The sequence below is a fragment of the Streptopelia decaocto genome (assembly GCF_964273445.1).
Source record: "Streptopelia decaocto genome assembly, chromosome: 4".
Lineage (NCBI taxonomy): Eukaryota > Metazoa > Chordata > Aves > Columbiformes > Columbidae > Streptopelia > Streptopelia decaocto.
Window position 1 is genome coordinate 34,662,153 of NC_138658.1, and position 17,575 is coordinate 34,679,727.

Here is a 17,575-nt window from a genome sequence, read left to right on the forward strand (position 1 = left end):
CTGAAATTTTGGAATAATAGCCTATGACAACTCTCTCAGCTGGTACAGGATGTTCCTGATGTGACTTCTGCCAAAACAGGAAGGAAAAAAAAGAGTTGTGGTCAAAAAGCTTGGCTTCTGTTTTGGAATTTTATTAGCTTTTGTAGCTCAGTGGCATAACAAAGCATGGAATGCAGCAGAATTTTTGTAGCTAACAAGCAAATTCTTCCCTTGTCAGCTGCAAAATAGCAAATGGTTCTTGATTGTCTGCTCGTATGTACTCATCCACCTGTACCTAGAGACAGTGTGGAATTAGTGGAGAGCTGTAAGAAATTTCTCCTTTTTGGCCTTTCTCCCTCTTCACTGCTTTCAGTTAAGAGAAGCTTAAAAGCATCTTTCCCTTGTGGCAACACTTGAACCTTTTTTCCTGGATGTTCTTACTGAGTAATTTTTAACACAAAGAATCATGCAGTGCTACTAGTGTAGCAGTCATGCTTCCTAAATCATTCTTGCAGTTGAGAATAACCTAGCAAACATTTTGCTTTCAGTATATTGAAGTACTTTTTAGTCTTGTAAGGCTGTCAGCAGCAAATGCAAAAATGTTAAAACATAGGGTAAATAAGATAATTTCAGCGCAGTTTAGAAAGTAGCTAAAGTTTCACAAATAGTTCCTTGAAGTGTTAAGAAAATTACAAATTATTTAGAGAAAAGTAGCCTTCTTGGACTGCTTATTCACTGTAGGGTGTAGCTTGTGTTTCTTCCACATTGGAGAATGTATGCTAGGGAAGTATATTGGAAACAGGACATGTGTTCCACTGTCTAGAACTACTCTTGATTTGGGATTCTCTCTAAGCCAAAAAGCCTTTTCAGATACTTGCTTTCTGATTACTTGCTAGAGAAACAGTAGGCTTCTGGTTGAATACTTCAGCGACAGTAGATTTTGCACTTTGGTTTGTACAGCCAAATTCTACCGTCTCTGTGACCAATGTTTTAGGCCAATAGCTCAAAGAAAATGAGACGTCTAGCTGGAACCCCATGTAGTCAGTTGGCAGGCAAGCTAGATTAGCAGCTTTCTTGAAAAGGATTCTCTCACAGAGCTAAATTCTTCAATTTCTGTTCCTGGGAAGCAGTACAAAAGCTTGCGATGTTTCTTAAATGCTGACTGACCATCCTTTCCCAACTTCCTTGGGAATTTTTGTCTCTGCATGCAAGTTCCTGAAGTTCAAATGAGGTTATGTTTTTGTCTTGAACTCTGGTTTCCCACAAGCTGTCTTTTGCTAGGGTTTTATTGTGCATGTTTTTTCCTGTATTCCTGGACTCATACATCTATGATGAGAAACTTTTGTGTATTTAACTTTGTCAAACCAATTAAACTGTAAACCACTTATTTTTAGAGTGAACTTAGAATCAATGCTCAGCATTCAGACTTTCTTCTTGTTAATTGCTTCATAGTGGTCTATAAATGCCACAGGCCCCATTTCAAGATAATTCTGATATGAAAAGCCTTCAAGCTTTTAATTACCACTCACTCATATTGCAGTCTTAACTTACAAAGAAAGTCCAAAACCAAGTTATTTCCATATAAGCTGGTTCTCTGAATGTCTCCATTTGTGTTCTAATGGCTTCTTCTTGTCTGTTCTTACCCTTCTCCCTCTATAATTTCTCAGTGGATTAAAAGCCATTATTCAGTTAAAGTTCTTTCCAAAAGAAGTTTTGACCATACTATTTCACTCACTGAAGTATATACTTTTTAAAGACCTTTTTCCAGTGAAATTGATCATGAAACTTTTAGCAAGGAAAAAATAATAGTTCTCTAAATGCAGCAACATCAATATTTAGCACTGCAATGCAAGTATTTATGGAAGAACAGAGTGGGAGAATTTCTGCCCTTTTGTATAATCACAGCAAAACTTCAGGCTGAGACTTGTGGCCATCATCTGAATCCATTTCCGGTGTAAAGAACCAGCTTGAAATTTAGGTCAGATTGCTGTGGAACTTGTTGAACCTTGAAATTCTCAGGGGATGAGGATTCCACAGCCTCTCTGGACAGTGCCTTCTGGTGTATTGACCATTTTTCCCCCCACTTGGCACCTTCTCCACACTCAGTGAAGGTGTACTTTCATCCACAGGCCAGAAGATATTGAGCAGCGTTTATCTCAGTTTCAACTCATCTAATATTGAAAAATGGCATAACTGTTGTAAAAAGAAATGTGGCAGGATTATTAAGTGAATAAACAGAACTTGGGGAAATAATAATGGGTATAAAGTAGCCACTGGTTTGTGTGGTTGGTTTTTTTTTGTGTGTTAGCAGAAAACAGCATTTTAAACTGAAGTATATCCAACTTTGAGCTAAGCACACATGTATTTGTAGGCGTTAAGTTTGTGTTTTCACAGTAATTACTAAGTGGTGACATCTTGTCTTCAGTTAAAATAGAAAGTTTTACTTTGCATGTTTAAGTGCCTTAAGACATCCATCTTAAGATGCTGGAAGAGTATAGGTAGCATGTTTCCCAACTTCTCTCATGAGCAGCAGTACCAATTCAAGAATATCACGGACATACTGCCAATCACGTAGGCAGGAGCTTGAGTGTTCGATGCAGTTCACAGCTCTGAAACTACCTTTAACCTTTTTTGCTAATGATTTTGTGTGTTGTGTCTCCGTTCCCTTTTCTTAATCTCCTGTAAAGATAAATCAAGAAGGAGGGATTTTGTAGTAGTTCTGTTGCAGAGGAAAGGGTTCACACCACTTTAGGAGCTAGCCTCTTTGGGGGTTGCCTTACTACTGTCTGAGCAAACTTAGGTCTTATCCATCAAAATGTTGGGTATCCTCTGTTCAGAGATGGGTGACAGCAAAATCTTGGATAGTCAGTCAAAGGAGACCTAAGAATGAATTACCTTCTACTGTAGAGAGATATGGATAGAAGACTAATTACCTCTCAGCACATAGGTAACTGTCCTAACAAATCTGTTTTACAGGTCCACTGAAGAAATGTTTAGTATGGCTGATGAAAGCTGCAGCTCCAATCCTGCAATGGTTCGGAGGAAGAAAATTGCAATCAGCATAATCTTTTCTCTGCCTGAAAAAGAAGAAGCACAGAGAAACTTCCAGGATTTCTTTTTCTCTCACTTTCCTCTTTTTGAATCTCACATGAACAAGCTGAAGTATGCAATAGAGAAGGTACAGAACACTAGTTTGGTTTAATGTGGGAAAAGAAGTGTCAAGCAGAATGAAGTATTCTATAATCTGATAGATGAAGAGTGGGAGACAGTGCGTGGTTTCAAGCCTCCCTCCCCCCTTACACATGTATTCTTGAGCCTGAGCCCACTGTAGGAATTCAGTATTTGCTGAAAAAGAGGTGCAGGCTTTTTCTAGTTAGAATGAGAATGGAGAGTTTATGCTACTGGTGGTTTTTGGTTTTGGTTTTTTTCCTTCTCACCATATTTCACTGTGAGGTTTTCTTGACTCCCTGGAGACTGTGGAAATGATGGTAATCTATCATTTCATGCAGTCAGTAAAACAGACACAACAAATGTTTGTTGCTCTCTTCCCCTTACTCTCTCAAAAATGTTCTCTTCTTTTCCCATGCCCAGTCTTAGGGATTGGTCTCTCATTAGGTGGAGGGAGGTTGGCAGGTATTGCTGTCCTGAGTGGCTATATAGCACTGTGGCTACATCTTAATTATTTTGACATGTTAATGAAGCTTAAAAAAAGATGAAGAATGCGAATCCTTTAAGAAGCTGTTTTGTGTCTTTAACTCTTAATCAAGGCCATGATCTCATGTAGAAAAATAGCAGAATCCAGCCAAAGAGTGCAGGTTTATATCAGCCGTGTCATGGATGCCCTGGGAGAATTCAGGTGAGTTGATGGAATTCTCAGTTACAAGGAGAGTTCTTCTCATGCCTGTCTAAAGATATTTGTCAGTTCTAGTTATAAGCAACTGAATGCCAAGTCTCGTAATTTAAACCGTCTTGAAATTAGTGTGAATTATTTTTCTGGGTTGGGTACTGGGTAAATGTTTTTTAAAAACTTCAGCAAAGCCAGCTCTGTCATTTCAGAACAAGAGTACAAGTAGTTCTGCTTTACTTACCTGTCCTTGGGACTGTCAGTCTTTAAGATCTCATCAGGTGTTTGGCTTCTGCTGATGCCTTTGCAAACGAGTGGATTGATTCTTGTATTCAGGCAGATGAGTTGGCTACTCCTAGCCGTAGACACTCAACAGTGTAGGTGAGAAGCAAGTGGCTGTCAAAGGCTCTCTTTTTGGTACCTAAGAGAGGAAGGAATGGCCAGAGGCCAAGAAGGGCACCCAAGAGAGTAGACAGAGAGCAAAGGATTTGGTGGGATAGAGTTTCTGTAATGTCTGGAATATGGAATCGAATCACTGCAATTAATACAATGGGTTGTCTCACCTCAAAGTGATTTCTGGATTGCTTCTCTGAACATAAATACACAGGGAAATGCAAGAAAGGGAAAACAGACATGTTATTCATATGAAGACACTAAGTTACTGGTACACTGAATTAAACACACTGTTCTAGGACACTAGCAATTAGTGTGTTTGGGAAGCCCTTCCAGTTTGTTTAGTCTCCCAGATCTTACCAAAAAAAAAATCAATGGGTGATAGGAGGAAATGGTGTACTTGTATTTGCAAGATTGAGATGTACATATTAACCCTTCTGGGAATTTTCTTTGAGCAGGGTTACAATCTGGAACCTATATTCTGTTCCAAGGATTGCAGAGCCTGTGTGGCTTAATATGATGTCCAGCACCCTGGAAAAGAATCAGCTATGCCAGCGTTTTCTTAAAGAATTTACGTTTTTGATAGAACAGATCAACAAAAATCAGTAAGTTTCTCCTGCTTCCTTTTTCTTAGAAGAGTTTGTGTGCTTCCCAGTGCATGTGGATGTGTTAAAACACTTAATGGGATATTCTTTTGCTGGTGTTACTTTGGTCGTATTATTTTTCCTAGGTTCTTTGCTGCTTTGTTAACGGCGGTGCTGACGTATCATCTGGCTTGGGTCCCAACGGTAATGCCGGTTGACCATCTTCCCATAAAGGCCTTCTCTGAGAAGCGCACATCACAGTCTGTGAACATGCTGGCAAAATCCCATCCGTATAACCCTCTCTGGGCACAGCTTGGTCAGTAGAAAATTGAAAGCTTTAGCTTTCTCTATAACTAGCACCTTCCTGCATCCGCTCCCCTCATCTGAGAGTTACCTATGATACAGATCCCATTTGCTGATTTGTCTTGCTGTAAGCTGGGCAGAGTTACCAACAGATGCCTTGTGTCTGGTTAAACAGAGCATTTGGAGGCCTGTTTGCATAGCATGACTGCTTTTTCCCTTGGTCCCTTGTTGTCATCCTCCATTACACTGCCTGGTTAAGGAACTTGGTATAGAACTATTAAGAGTGTTCAAGAGTGCCCTTCGTAGTTTAAACTGCCCTGGCTACCTTTTTTTATCTCTTTCTCACAGAGCTAAGATGGACACCAAGACAACAGTAGAAATCTGGTAACTGGTAGTATCTCCATTCATTCACAGTTACATGAGTGGGCCTTTGCCAAGATTTCTATGCCCTGCTCCTCAGGCTGTTCTGATAACTGGTTTATAGCTTAGTTATCTTGATATAGGGGATTAAGTGTAACTGCTGTCAATGAGTAGGTGAATGGGAGCTGAAAAAATAATGCTGCCAGTGGTAAATCCTTGAAAATTCCTCTTCTTGGCAGCAACTGTGAGTCTGACATCAGGTCGGCCTTAACTTTAACTGATATACCATGTTGCCATGTAAAATAACACGTGTGCACAAAAGCAATAATGTGACTTTTATGCTGTGCTACTAGTTGTGTTTCTTGCCAATTGTCTCAGTTACATTTTTTATTCTCAGCAATCTTTATGAAACTACCTATTGCTACCTTGTCCATATAATTGTAGTAGAAGTGTTCCCTGTTTTAGTATGTCTTCAAAACATTATGCAGAGGAGTGATGGATTAGATTTGGAGGGGAAAACAGAAGCTTGATCAGGGTGTTGAGGATGGAGCCAGGCCCAGGATTATAAAAAACAGCTGGAGCGGAGGTGTAAGATCGATAGTAGCTCTTGTGGTCACTCCCAGGAGCCACCACTGGTGACTAGTCAAGAATCTGTTTCTCTTCTCACCTTCCCAGGCTGTATGTTGCTACCAGCATTGGCCTAGCCAAGTTCGCAGTACCTGAACTCAAATTGCTTTCTGGTTTTGTTTCATTCATATAAAGCCTGAATGCCATTTTCAGGTGGTTGCAGTAAGTGCTAATGAAAGTAAGATGTTGCCCTCTGCTGGTCATCTTCTTTAGAAAGAAGGGGGAAAGATAAAAAATCATGGGACTTCATGCTTTAAAATGAAAATTACTTTATTAAGGAAATTATTTGGAGGTACCTGTCTTTCACCTTCAGACCTACATTTTCACTATGTATTACACACCAATTAGATTTACATATTGATACAACTCTAAGTACCACTGTCAGGAAGACATAGTACTGTCTCTTAAGCATCAGCTTCCATCTAATGGTCTTAACAGTAGGCATTAGTATGTTTTGAAGACCACAATTTTGACTTTTTGTACTGTCTTCTTAGGAATGGTTTTGTATAAAAGTTAATTGTGCAAATGAACACGAAGCCTGAATCTGATTTCCATAGCAACTGTGCTAAACTCAAAAGCGAAGAGATATCTTCCCATTTCCTTTCCAAATTGCTAGTCCTTGTGGCCCACCAGGCATTCCGGTTAATTCCAGCTTAGTCATCTGCAGCCTGCTTTCCATTACTGGGGAATGAATTTGCTGGCATGTTAAGCTATGGGGTGAGTTGCAAGGGTGTTCCCAACTGGAGGAAGACAACACACTAATGCCACCACACAGCAGCCTCTCCAACGTGTTGCTGGCATCATGGGAAATGGCAGATCTTGGCAGGGGAGACAGTAAGTGAGAGCAGTGGAATTACTCTCATTGATCCTTGTTTTGCAGGGATGGAGTCAGGAGCCTTATTCCTTTTATGGTCTGTATGGCAAAGAGGAGGCTGGGCATAACTGTGTTGTTTGAGGGTTTTTTTTATTTTTGGGGGTTTGTTGGTGTGTCATTGTTTTTTTGTTTTTTTTTTCCCTGTTGTAGTCTCCTTATGTTGAAATCAGAGGTCCCCTTGCCCTTGGTAGAAACCTTCCTGAAGCTCCGATTATACATTCCATTTAGTGTTGCTGTTTGAGGTCTACTACAAAAACCTGGTGGCAAACTTGGTCCGGAACATTTGAGCAGCCCTATTAGGGACTTAGCACTTGAAACAATCTGGTAGATTAGCAGGTAGCTGATGAAGCCTCAAGCCAGAGAAGGCTGCTGGCAAGGTGAACATTTATTAACGAAAACTGAGCTTTTGGTGGTTGTCTCACATCTGCTGGTGATGTCAGCCACAGTTTGGTCAGGCAAAGGTGATTTAGTGCATGTTCTCTCATGCTTGTCAGGTGAAGGCAGCTGGGTTAACACAAGCTAGTAACAGACATTTGAGTTAACCCATCTTTCTCTGGTAGGGCATGTGAATGTTCCCTTATTGCCTGTGTTTACTTCTCCCAGAACTTTGGAATAGAAACTTTTTAGCTGATGTAGGGTTATAGGCAGCTGGAAGATAGTTACCACTCTCCCAAAACTAAGTTGAAAGTAAGATATGTATGACCTCAGTTCTATTAAAAAAGCAATTCTTCAGGATAAATGAGCTAGCAAATAAGCAGTTTTTGGAGGGACTCAAATTATATTGTAGTACCTACCTTTCATATTTCAGTTACAGTATCACAGTATCACAGTATGTTTGGGATTGGAAGGGACCTCAAAAGATCATCTAGTCCAATCCCCCTGCTGGAGCAGGAACACCTAGGTGAGGTCGCACAGGAACATGTCCAGGCGGGTTTTGAATGTCTCCAGAGAAGGAGACTCCACAACTTCCCTGGGCAGCCTGTTCCAGTGCTCTGTCACCCTTACTGAGAAGAAGTTTCTTCTCAAATTTAAGTGGAACCTCTTGTGTTCCAGCTTGATCCCATTACCCCCTGTCCTATCGTTGTTTGCCACCGAGAAGAGCCTGGCTCCATCCTCATGGCACTCACCCTTTATATATTTATAAACATTAATAAGGTCTCCCCTTAGTCTCCTCCAAACTAAAGAGCCCCAGCTCCCTCAGCCTTTCTTCATAAGGGAGGTGCTCCACTCTCTTAATCATCTTTGTTGCCCTACGCTGGACCCTCTCCAGCAGTTCCCTGTCCTTCTTGAACTGAGGGGCCCAGAACTGGACACAATATTCCAGATGTGGTCTCACCAGGGCAGAGTAGAGGGGAAGGAGGACCTCTCTAGATCTACTAACCACCCCCCTTCTAATACACCCCAGGATGCCATTGGCCTTCCTGGCCACAAGGGCACAGTGCTGGCTCATGGTCATCCTGCTGTCCACCAGGACGTCCAGGTCCCTTTCCCCTACACTGCTCTCTAATATGTAATCTCCCAACCTATACTGGAACCTGGGGTTGTTCCTGCCCAGATGCAGGACTCTACACTTTGCCTTGTTAAATTTCATTAGGTTATTCCCCGCCCAACTCTCCAGCCTGTCCAGGTCCCGCTGGATGGCAGCACAGCCTTCTGGCGTGTCAGCCACTCCTCCCAGCTTGGTGTCATCAGCAAACTTGCTGATAGTACACTCAATTCCCTCGTCCAAATCGTTAATGAATATATTGACTAATATTGGCCCCAGCACTGACCCCTGAGGCACTCCACTAGATACTGGCCTCCAACTAGACTCCGCACCATTGACTACCACTCTCTGGCTTCTCTCCCTAAGCCAGTTTGCACTTTAAGTAGTGAATATACAGGGTGTTTCCAAAAGGTGGAACAAATTTTAAAGGTATAGTGATTTCAAATTGGTTCCATGTTTTTGAAACACCCTATGTTTTTCTAGTTCTCCACCATTTCACACCAATAATAAATGCTCGTGTTAGTGAGGCTGACTCCCAAGTACATAGAAGTGCATGTGCCTTGTCCAATAAGGTGGTCACGTGCCTATTTTTTCAGAACCTTATTGATTAAGCTAATATTGAATTGGTTTTTGCTTTTTTAATATTAGTCCTGAAAAATATAATTTAGATTTTATCTGTATGACAATTCATGTGTTTAACAGAAAAAGTGACAGCAATCAAATGGAATAATTTTGATATAAAAGAAAATTAGTAGAAAAATAGAAAATAGTATAGCTGGCTTTGGAGTTTAGCTGGATCTATTTTCCTCTTCACCCCTGTTGTGTCAGTTTCCAAGTTATAATATCTTGCAAGCATCATATAAATAAAAATTCTAGTGGGTCTGAAGAGAAAGAAACTGAGTAATAGCAGCTAATCCCTCACAAAAACACCAGAACCTTTCTGGGCACAAGTGAGGTATAAGAAGTGCTAGGGGACTTCTTTTTGTTATTTTTTTGTTTTAAACTTTTATGAACTTCCTGTGAAAGGAATTAACTGTCTGATTTGTGTCCATAGTAAATACTGTTTCAAAATGTGTTGAATTTAATGGGTACAGCTTATATTACAACCAAACATAAGCATGTGAAATTTTTGTTTTCCTGCACAGGTGATCTTTACGGTGCCATAGGCTCTCCAGTTAGATTGACTCGAACTGTTATTGTTGGAAAACGCAAGGAGTTGGTACAGCGCTTGCTCTACGTTCTAACTTACTTCATTCGGTGCTCTGAGCTGCAGGAAAATCAGCTGACGTGGAGTGAGAAGGCTGGGGAAGAGGAGCAAGTGCTAAATGGAAGCAAGATCACAACTGCACTAGAAAAGGGAGAGGTAGAAGAGTCTGATTACGTGGTTGTCACAGTTAAAAATGAACCTGCTCTTGTGCCTCCATTCCTACCTCCAAAGAATGATGGCAGTATAGTACATGACCCTGAAAGCACTCATGCTGTCCCAGCCTCTTCAAAAGAAAAGAGAGAAGCAGTAGGAAAGGTCAGTCAGATCTCTGAGGCATCTGATGGTCTATCTAGCAGTTTCCACAAAGGAGCAGCTGATGGTAGGAGAAGAAACGTCACTGATATAGGAATTGTATCCTACCACTTTGAAGAGCCATCTAAATTTGAGGATTTAACGGATATAAAGAAGAATAAGAACCAGAATGAGAGAAAAGTGGAAAAGCAATTGTCTGGTAGGTCATCTGCCTTACCTTGTCCTGAAAGGTCTGGTCACAGGAGTTCACACTTAGAAAAGGTCACCTTTCAGATTGGAAGTTCTGCATCACCAGAGTCAGACTTAGAATCTCATAGAAGAGAAATGGAAGAAAATCTGAAGGCATTCAGAAAAAATCCTGAGGTGATACATTGTGCCTCCAGTTCCACAAATCTGACTGTGGATCCTTCCCAGAATCAAAAAGAAAGTTGTGAAGCTGCCTTTGTACCCTTCAGTAAATGTAACGTTTGTTATGCACAAATCCCACCTTGTGAGGGGATGGAGAGTATACTTAACCAACATATTGAAAGTAAAGGAACTGAAATTAATTTAGTGAACACAATATCTAGTGAACCACTTTTGCCCACAGGTAACATAGAAACTGTAAAATTGCCAAGCCTGAAAGAAACTAGAACTTTATGCTCTGGCAATCTGGAGAACTATTCCTCTGGCTGTATAGAAGTAGGTTCTGCTGTCAAACAGGATTCCGCTGAAGTAGGTGCTAAAGATGTCCCCTATGGGGATGCTGGAAGGAAAATCTCCTTCAGAGTTGAAGGGGACATTCCAAGGAATGAGAGCTCTGACAGTGCTCTTGGAGCCAGCGATGAAGAAGGCGATTGTTGTATCCCAGATGAAGTGCGTCATGATAATGTCAGCAAAAGACTTGAAGAGTTTGCAGAAGTGGAACTTCCTTTACCCAGGTAAAGAAGTTTAAATTGGTTTAGAACTGAATGGATCAAAAGCTGTTGCTACTTCAGAGATGTTCAGGGTTTCAAGTCTGAAATCCTGTAACAGACACTGATGTGGTTTGGATTCTTGTAAACAGACTTGGCAAAAAGAAAACCAAGAAGTAGTGAAGTTTTTTGACAGAGATGTTCTTCAGATGTCTTCAAAAGTGATCAAACTCCTGTATAAAACACTTTTTAATGTAGACAGAACATCTGAGAACAAGCAAAACTTAAGCTTTGCTTCAACTGATAACTGTTTAGATTTGATGTATTTGACAGATCAAAGACAGCTTTGAAATAAATAAGGGCATCCTATTTGAAAACTTTTGAGCTTTACAGGTGGACGTGGAGTTTGCTGATGCTCAAGGTTGGTAGCTAGAAAGTTTGCTGCTTGGGTCAAGTTGAAGAAAACTTAAATTTAGCAAATCTGTTAGCTGCAGAACAGGGAGCTTATAGATACCACAAGCTCTAATACATGTAGTTTTGCTTTTTTGTCATTTTGAAGGAATTGATACATTGTTAAAGTTCAGCCTTTAAAATCCTTGTTTCAAAGAGCACCAGTAATTGGTTTATTGTATTTTCAGTACTATTGTTGATTGGTATTTGCTGTAGAAGCGAGGCTGATAAACCAAGCTTCTCATTCATGTAAAATCTGGATGCAGTTCATCAAGCAATAATCTTACCTGTCTTATTTTTCTGTATTTCAGGTCAAATACAATCAGCAGTCAATGTGTGAAGAATTTTGGAAGATCACTTCTGGGTGGTTACTGTCATACATATATACCTGATCTAGTGCTGCATGGAATAAATAATGATGAAAAGCTGAAGCAGTGTCTACTAGCAGACCTACTTCATGCAATGCATGTGAGTTAAAGTACAGTTCTGAGTCATGGCAGGAATTGTGATGTTACCGAGATCTACAGAAGGAGGTCCTTTGAATAGATTTCTTTCTATTAACCTGTTCTTAACAGCCACACCTGACATGTCTTCCTTTTTGAAAGATATAAGTCCTTAATTCATTGTGTGCAAAGCCTGTTCAAGCAAGAATCACATGTGCTTTCCTTTATACTCTCTTAAGGCTTCTCTTCAAAGATAAACACGAGGAAATTGTTTGCAACTTCAAGTTACAAATAATGAAAGAAAAACCTCAAGCTGCTTCTCTTTTCAATCACAATAGCAGACAGAATTATCTATATCTCATTAAAATTATATGCAAGTTGAAATATCTTATTTTGCCATTTAGTGGCATATATTGCAAGGGAGAGGAGGTCTTGTGGAGGCCTGTATTATACTAGACTCTAGCAGAAGTGACTGACTATGGAAAGTAATGGTGTTTAGGTAAGAATTTTGCTACGTTCTTACTCTGCTGTAGGTACTCCTAAGTTATATAATTAATTTAAAACTAACGTTTCACTGAAGTAACTGTGTGGTGTTAATATGCAATTTTAAGTGTGTATCTAGTAATTGTCAGCAGTTTCTCTAGCAATTAAGAATCACCCTGCTGGACTATCTGTTCATGTACTGTCTGAAACAGCAACGTGTGTGGATGTTACTCCTTTAAACAACATCAGATTGGTCTAACACAATGCTTTCTCTTCATATGTACCTGCTTTGATGATGCATAGTGAAATCCCTTGCATATCTCTGAAACATAAAATATACTATCACCATCACTGGATCAGTCTAATCATGACTTGTTTCATTTTGGAAGAAACTTGTCTTTTCAGGGAAGGTGGAATACTTGAAGAAAAAATATTGAATTAATGATTTTGAAGCACTACTTAAAGAAAAAATAAAATGCCTGATCAAATTGTCAGTTAAGTCTTAACTGACGCAATATTGCTGAGTCTAAACTCTGTCACTGAAGTTGGTATTCCTTGTTCTTTTTGAGATGTCTTTGGTTTCCTCTTGGGCAAAAATATGAATTTGATCACTTTCTTATTCCCTGCCTCAGTGTAAATAGAAGTGAGGCCTCAAACTGAGTTGTGGAAATGTATATGAAAATGTCACATAATGTTTGTGTTTTCTATCTGTTGCAGCATCCAGTGCTAGATGAGCCCATAGCAGAAGCTGTCTGCATTATTGCAGACACAGACAAATGGAATGTACAAGTAGCTACAAGCCAGAGAAAGATGATGGACAATATGAAGTTAGGCAAGGACGTTTTGGTTTCAAGTCAAGTATCCAGTTTATTGCAATCTATTTTACAGCTTTACAAACTCAATGTCCCAGCTGACTTTGTAAGTATTTCTTTACTGAAGCTAATGAAAGTTGCTTAGGTTAGATAGCAAATGCCAAGTTTTGTACACCATGTTGCTACACCAATGAAGTAATGCCTGAAATAATGCAGAGTTGGTACAACGTATTTAAAAGAATGCATGCTACAGTCCAGTAACAGATATTGTTTTATCTGTAATTTACATCTGTAAGATCAGATTAAAGTTAACTACTCCAAAATACATATGCCAAAACAAAAGTTGTTCAGGCAATTTTGGCATGGTCCTTCTGTCTTTATGATTAGGACTTTTAAATTTGACTTTTTTTGTTTGTATGAATTCCACATTTCTCTACTCTCCATGTTGTTGAAGCTTCTGTTTACCCAAGCCTTGTTCCTGGCATACAACTTTGGATTCTTGGGCTTTCTAGCCAACCCCATGCAGTGGGTGCCTCTTCGTTCCCTCCCCCCCACAAATAATTGTGCCTGTGTGTGTTTACTTGACCCTTCTGGTTTATGCATATTTTAGCCAACCCTGTCAGCAAGCACTGTCTCTGATAGACTTGCCCGTGTCTCTGTAGGGGGTTGGGGGTGTTGCAGATGTTACTTTGTCATGTTGCAGACTCCCTGTCCTGCAGCATCCTTCCCTGTCCTCATTGGCAGTAGAGTTCATCAGAGCAAATCACTAATACTGGTTTTGCTGATTACAACAAAACTACTCACTACTCTGACAGTGATAATTGTGATCCAGTTTTTAATGCATGATTGTAGGTGAGGGGAGATGGGGTAGGTTTTTGTCAGTAGTCACCCCTTTTTCGATTAACAGAATTGGTTTGTCCTTCAGCAGATAGCATTGAGAAACTTTGTAGGAAGCCTGTGTAACGACTGTGCTAGCAGATGGAAGAGGAAGATAGAGCTAAACACTAACAGCTGTAAATAGTATTAGTTGGCACTGTTTTGGATAAAATTAGTGGTATTGATTATAATAAGTTCTTGAAGTCAAGTGCTAGGCAAAATATGTGCGTACATTGTCAATGTTGTCTCTGGATTCTTCTGGACACTGAAAAATATGCAACTTTGGTTAAATTCTATCCTTACACTTGCATAGTAACACTCTAAATTCTGGCATTTTTAAACCAAATAGTTGATTCTGCAACTGAAGTGTTCTTTTCAATGTTGCCTTGGGGACTGCGTATGCTATTTCTGTATGCTTTGTGTGGTGTGGAGAGGGGTTTGGAGGTAGAATGTTTTTCAGGGTTATTTTTTTCCTTTTTCTTACAAAAAGGAAGAGTGAAGTGCCGGTGCTAGTAGTCTGTAAATTTTCTGTAATCCACATTAGAGACACTTCAGTCCTTCTGTCGGTGGATTTTACATCTCTTTGCTACAAGAGAACCATTGGTGCATGGAAGCTAAGTATTCCACTGAACTCTAGGGGGAGAAGTGTGACGTTTTAATTGTAGTGGTCTATTGATTTGAATTTTTACAAAAACATATATATACTAATATCCATCAGAGAGGAGCTTAATGCAGTATGTTTGAGTTTCTGTTAGGAGTATACTCTTTTTTTCACATGCAGTTTCAGTTCAGAATAAGTTTTTTGTGGTACAACAAAAAACAAAGCCCAACTTGAGACTGGATAAAAGGCAAGTGGTGATATCTTTGTTGTGGCAGTTCAGACTGGTAACTATAGAGCAGAGGGCTTTGCAGTATGCCAGGGTGAGAGGGAAGTGATGATTGCAACTGCTACATGTCAGCAATATGTCAAAAGTTTTGACTGCATCTTTAACCTCATTTTAAGCTACTTTTCTATTTTTAGGAGTGACTTGACATTTTTTTTCCATTTAGTCAATGAGAGAAACTGCAGCAGAAGCTAACAAAAAAAAACAACTTACTTCACTTCACGTAGACATTTTGAACAAAATGGATTCATATACCAAACTTACGGGGGAAAAAATATCTTTTGATTCTTTGCTGGCATTCAGGAGGAGCAGATAATCTTATGTAAAAAATCTCTTTTTTACAATTATGTGGGATTCTTCCTTACTTGCTCCCTCACAACTTTAATAAAAGAAAAAATCCATAATCCTTTTGCATGAGTACTAGAATTGAAATATATTGAGCTGCTGAGGAAGTGCTAATAGGCTTTTTGCATTAGGGTTACATGTGATGGAAAAGATAAGAATGTGTCCGTTTGGGCTAGAATCAGAAGTGTTATTATTATTATGACTTGAGTGAAAACTTGCTTGAAGCTAATAGATCACACTAATCTCAAAGATTTTGCCTTTCCTCTGCTAGTGGCAGTGATCTTATTCTCCCATGATGTAGCACAGTTCTTAAAATGTCTCTTTATCTTCCATGATTAAGACCTGATATAAGCTCAGACAATCATTAAAAATCTTCATCTTGCTCCAGACCATAAGAAAAATACATGATAGGCTACCTACAAGCACAAGTCTTTTTTCTGTTTATTATTTTTTTAATCAGCAAAACTGGTTTCACAGCATCTCATTTCTAATACTTATGGTTTTCATTCAATTTGAAAGTACATTGGACGATGGCCTGAAGCTGTTTGCTGCTACTGTTTCTAATTGCTGTCTACGTCTGCTGGATGATTATGCAGTTGATAATGTGAGGTTCTGCATGCGCTGCCTGCTTTCATCTCCTGGATGAACTTATTTAACTTTTTTGAAGTGGCCAGCCCTGTGGAAAGAAGGAATATATCAAATTGAATGTTTACTTTGTCGTAGAACAAAATACCTGATAAGACATCCTACCTACTCACCTTGTGAAGACATTCTACCTACTGACCTTGTCTTACCAAAAAAAACCCCTTTCTTTGAAGCTAAGGTTCATCTGTTCTCCTGCAGTTGATGTATGAGAAATTACCATGTGTCACATGACTGTATTTAAAAACAATACGCATTTGTAGCATGCTACTGCTAAAAGAAAAGGGGAGTGATTAAAGTTGTAGTTCAGCTTGAACAAAGGATTTGTAACCTAGCTTCTACAGTAATGTAGTGAGCGAAAGAGATATTAATTTTATGACGAATAAAATAATGTCTTCCACTTCTTGAGTCTTAGTTTCTTGAATGGCAGATCCCTAGACCTAGAGTGCTAATTTTACAAACTGTTGTCCAAACTGAGTCTTTCAGGAAAAAATAGTACTGACTTATAACAAAGACATCTTGATCCAAGTATTCTGGTTTGATTCTTAGTAAGATATCTTGGGTGTCTTTAGAACCCAGTTAAAACTATTTAAGTCAGCAGAAACACTGTGGCTGGCTTGCGTGGAAAATGGATGTGCAGTTTGTGCAACAAACTTGCTGCCCAAGAAAGCTGGAATACCTCAGTTGTATGACAGGGTACTCCTCTGAGAGGGTAGTGCAACTTTTTCATGTAGTTAGCACAGCTGTAGCAAAACCAGTTGCCTCTTCTGGATTTTTGAAGTAGAGATTTTGTTTGAAAGATATTCTAGCTAGGATGAGCTATGCTTATGAGCTAGCTAGGATGGTATGCTTATATTTCTGAAAAACTTGCATGCAATTGCAAAAGCTATTCTGAGGTTTTTGGTCTGTGTTTACAGTGCATAATGCATCTTGAGGATAGACTACAAGAGATGTATCTCAAAAGCAAAATGCTTTCCGAATATCTGCGAGGACATACAAGAGTGCATGTAAAAGAACTAGGAACTGTGTTGGGGTGAGTATTGCAGATATCTGTCTTAATCAAGGACAAAAGTTGGGGCAGTTGTTTTCCTTTTCAGTTTGAGTGTTGACATCTTGTTCCCACGGGGCTTTGCTTCTTCATATTTAGCACACTTCTCTTTCATGTGCTTAATACAGTGTAAAAATGGCTTCTACTGAGCCATCTGGAAATCAGGAGGAGACACAGTTCTACAGCAAGAACAAAGGACTTGTCATTCTTGAATCTTCAGAATGAAGAAAGTTTAGATTTTGGCCATTAGGAGGTTATCCACGCGTTCATACATGCTCTGTCTTGATCTCCTTAATCAAAGCTTCATCCCAACAGATACTTGAGAATTTTTGGAAGGTTAGGTGGTGCAGCTGTATCTTGAGAGAAGATGGGTTTGCAAAAAGCAGGTGTAGGAAAATAGACAGGTGTCCTGTTTGGCAGCTGTCATCTAATAATAGTACTTGATTGGCATGCAACTTTTAGGGATGCAACTGCTGTCAGCCCAAGAGGGGGAGGAGGTGGAAGTGAAAACATGTTCCCAAGAACTCTAGGTAGAACTTGATTTATCTTTATCCAGACTGCTCAAGATTTCATACTGAGAAATGTAGCTGTAAACAGTGAAACCCTGAAATAAGCACTTTTCTCAGTGTGCATACAAGTGTATAAATATATATAAATACATCCTGGCCTCTGATTGGCTTTACATTTGGAAATGGTTGGAAACTGACTGTTTCATTTGAGAGACATTCCT

The 17,575-nt window shown here is 39.5% G+C and overlaps 1 protein-coding gene across 8 annotated transcripts in view; it reads left to right on the forward strand.

The window, feature by feature from the left end:
- The window catches only part of FNIP2 (folliculin interacting protein 2), a 95,572-nt gene that overhangs the window by 31,304 nt on the left and 46,693 nt on the right, over positions 1–17,575 (forward strand). For all 8 annotated transcript variants that reach the window (XR_014183871.1, XR_014183872.1, XR_014183873.1 and 5 more), the window contains 8 exons: positions 2,956–3,157; positions 3,747–3,835; positions 4,675–4,821; positions 4,947–5,116; positions 9,596–10,889; positions 11,624–11,780; positions 12,956–13,156; positions 16,715–16,830. Coding sequence is in view for 4 of the 8 variants with exons in the window: in XM_082050697.1 (XP_081906823.1) it covers positions 2,956–3,157; positions 3,747–3,835; positions 4,675–4,821; positions 4,947–5,116; positions 9,596–10,889; positions 11,624–11,780; positions 12,956–13,156; positions 16,715–16,830 (2,376 nt within the window). In the remaining 4 variants the exon portion in view is untranslated. The remainder of the gene's footprint in view (positions 1–2,955; positions 3,158–3,746; positions 3,836–4,674; positions 4,822–4,946; positions 5,117–9,595; positions 10,890–11,623; positions 11,781–12,955; positions 13,157–16,714; positions 16,831–17,575) is intronic.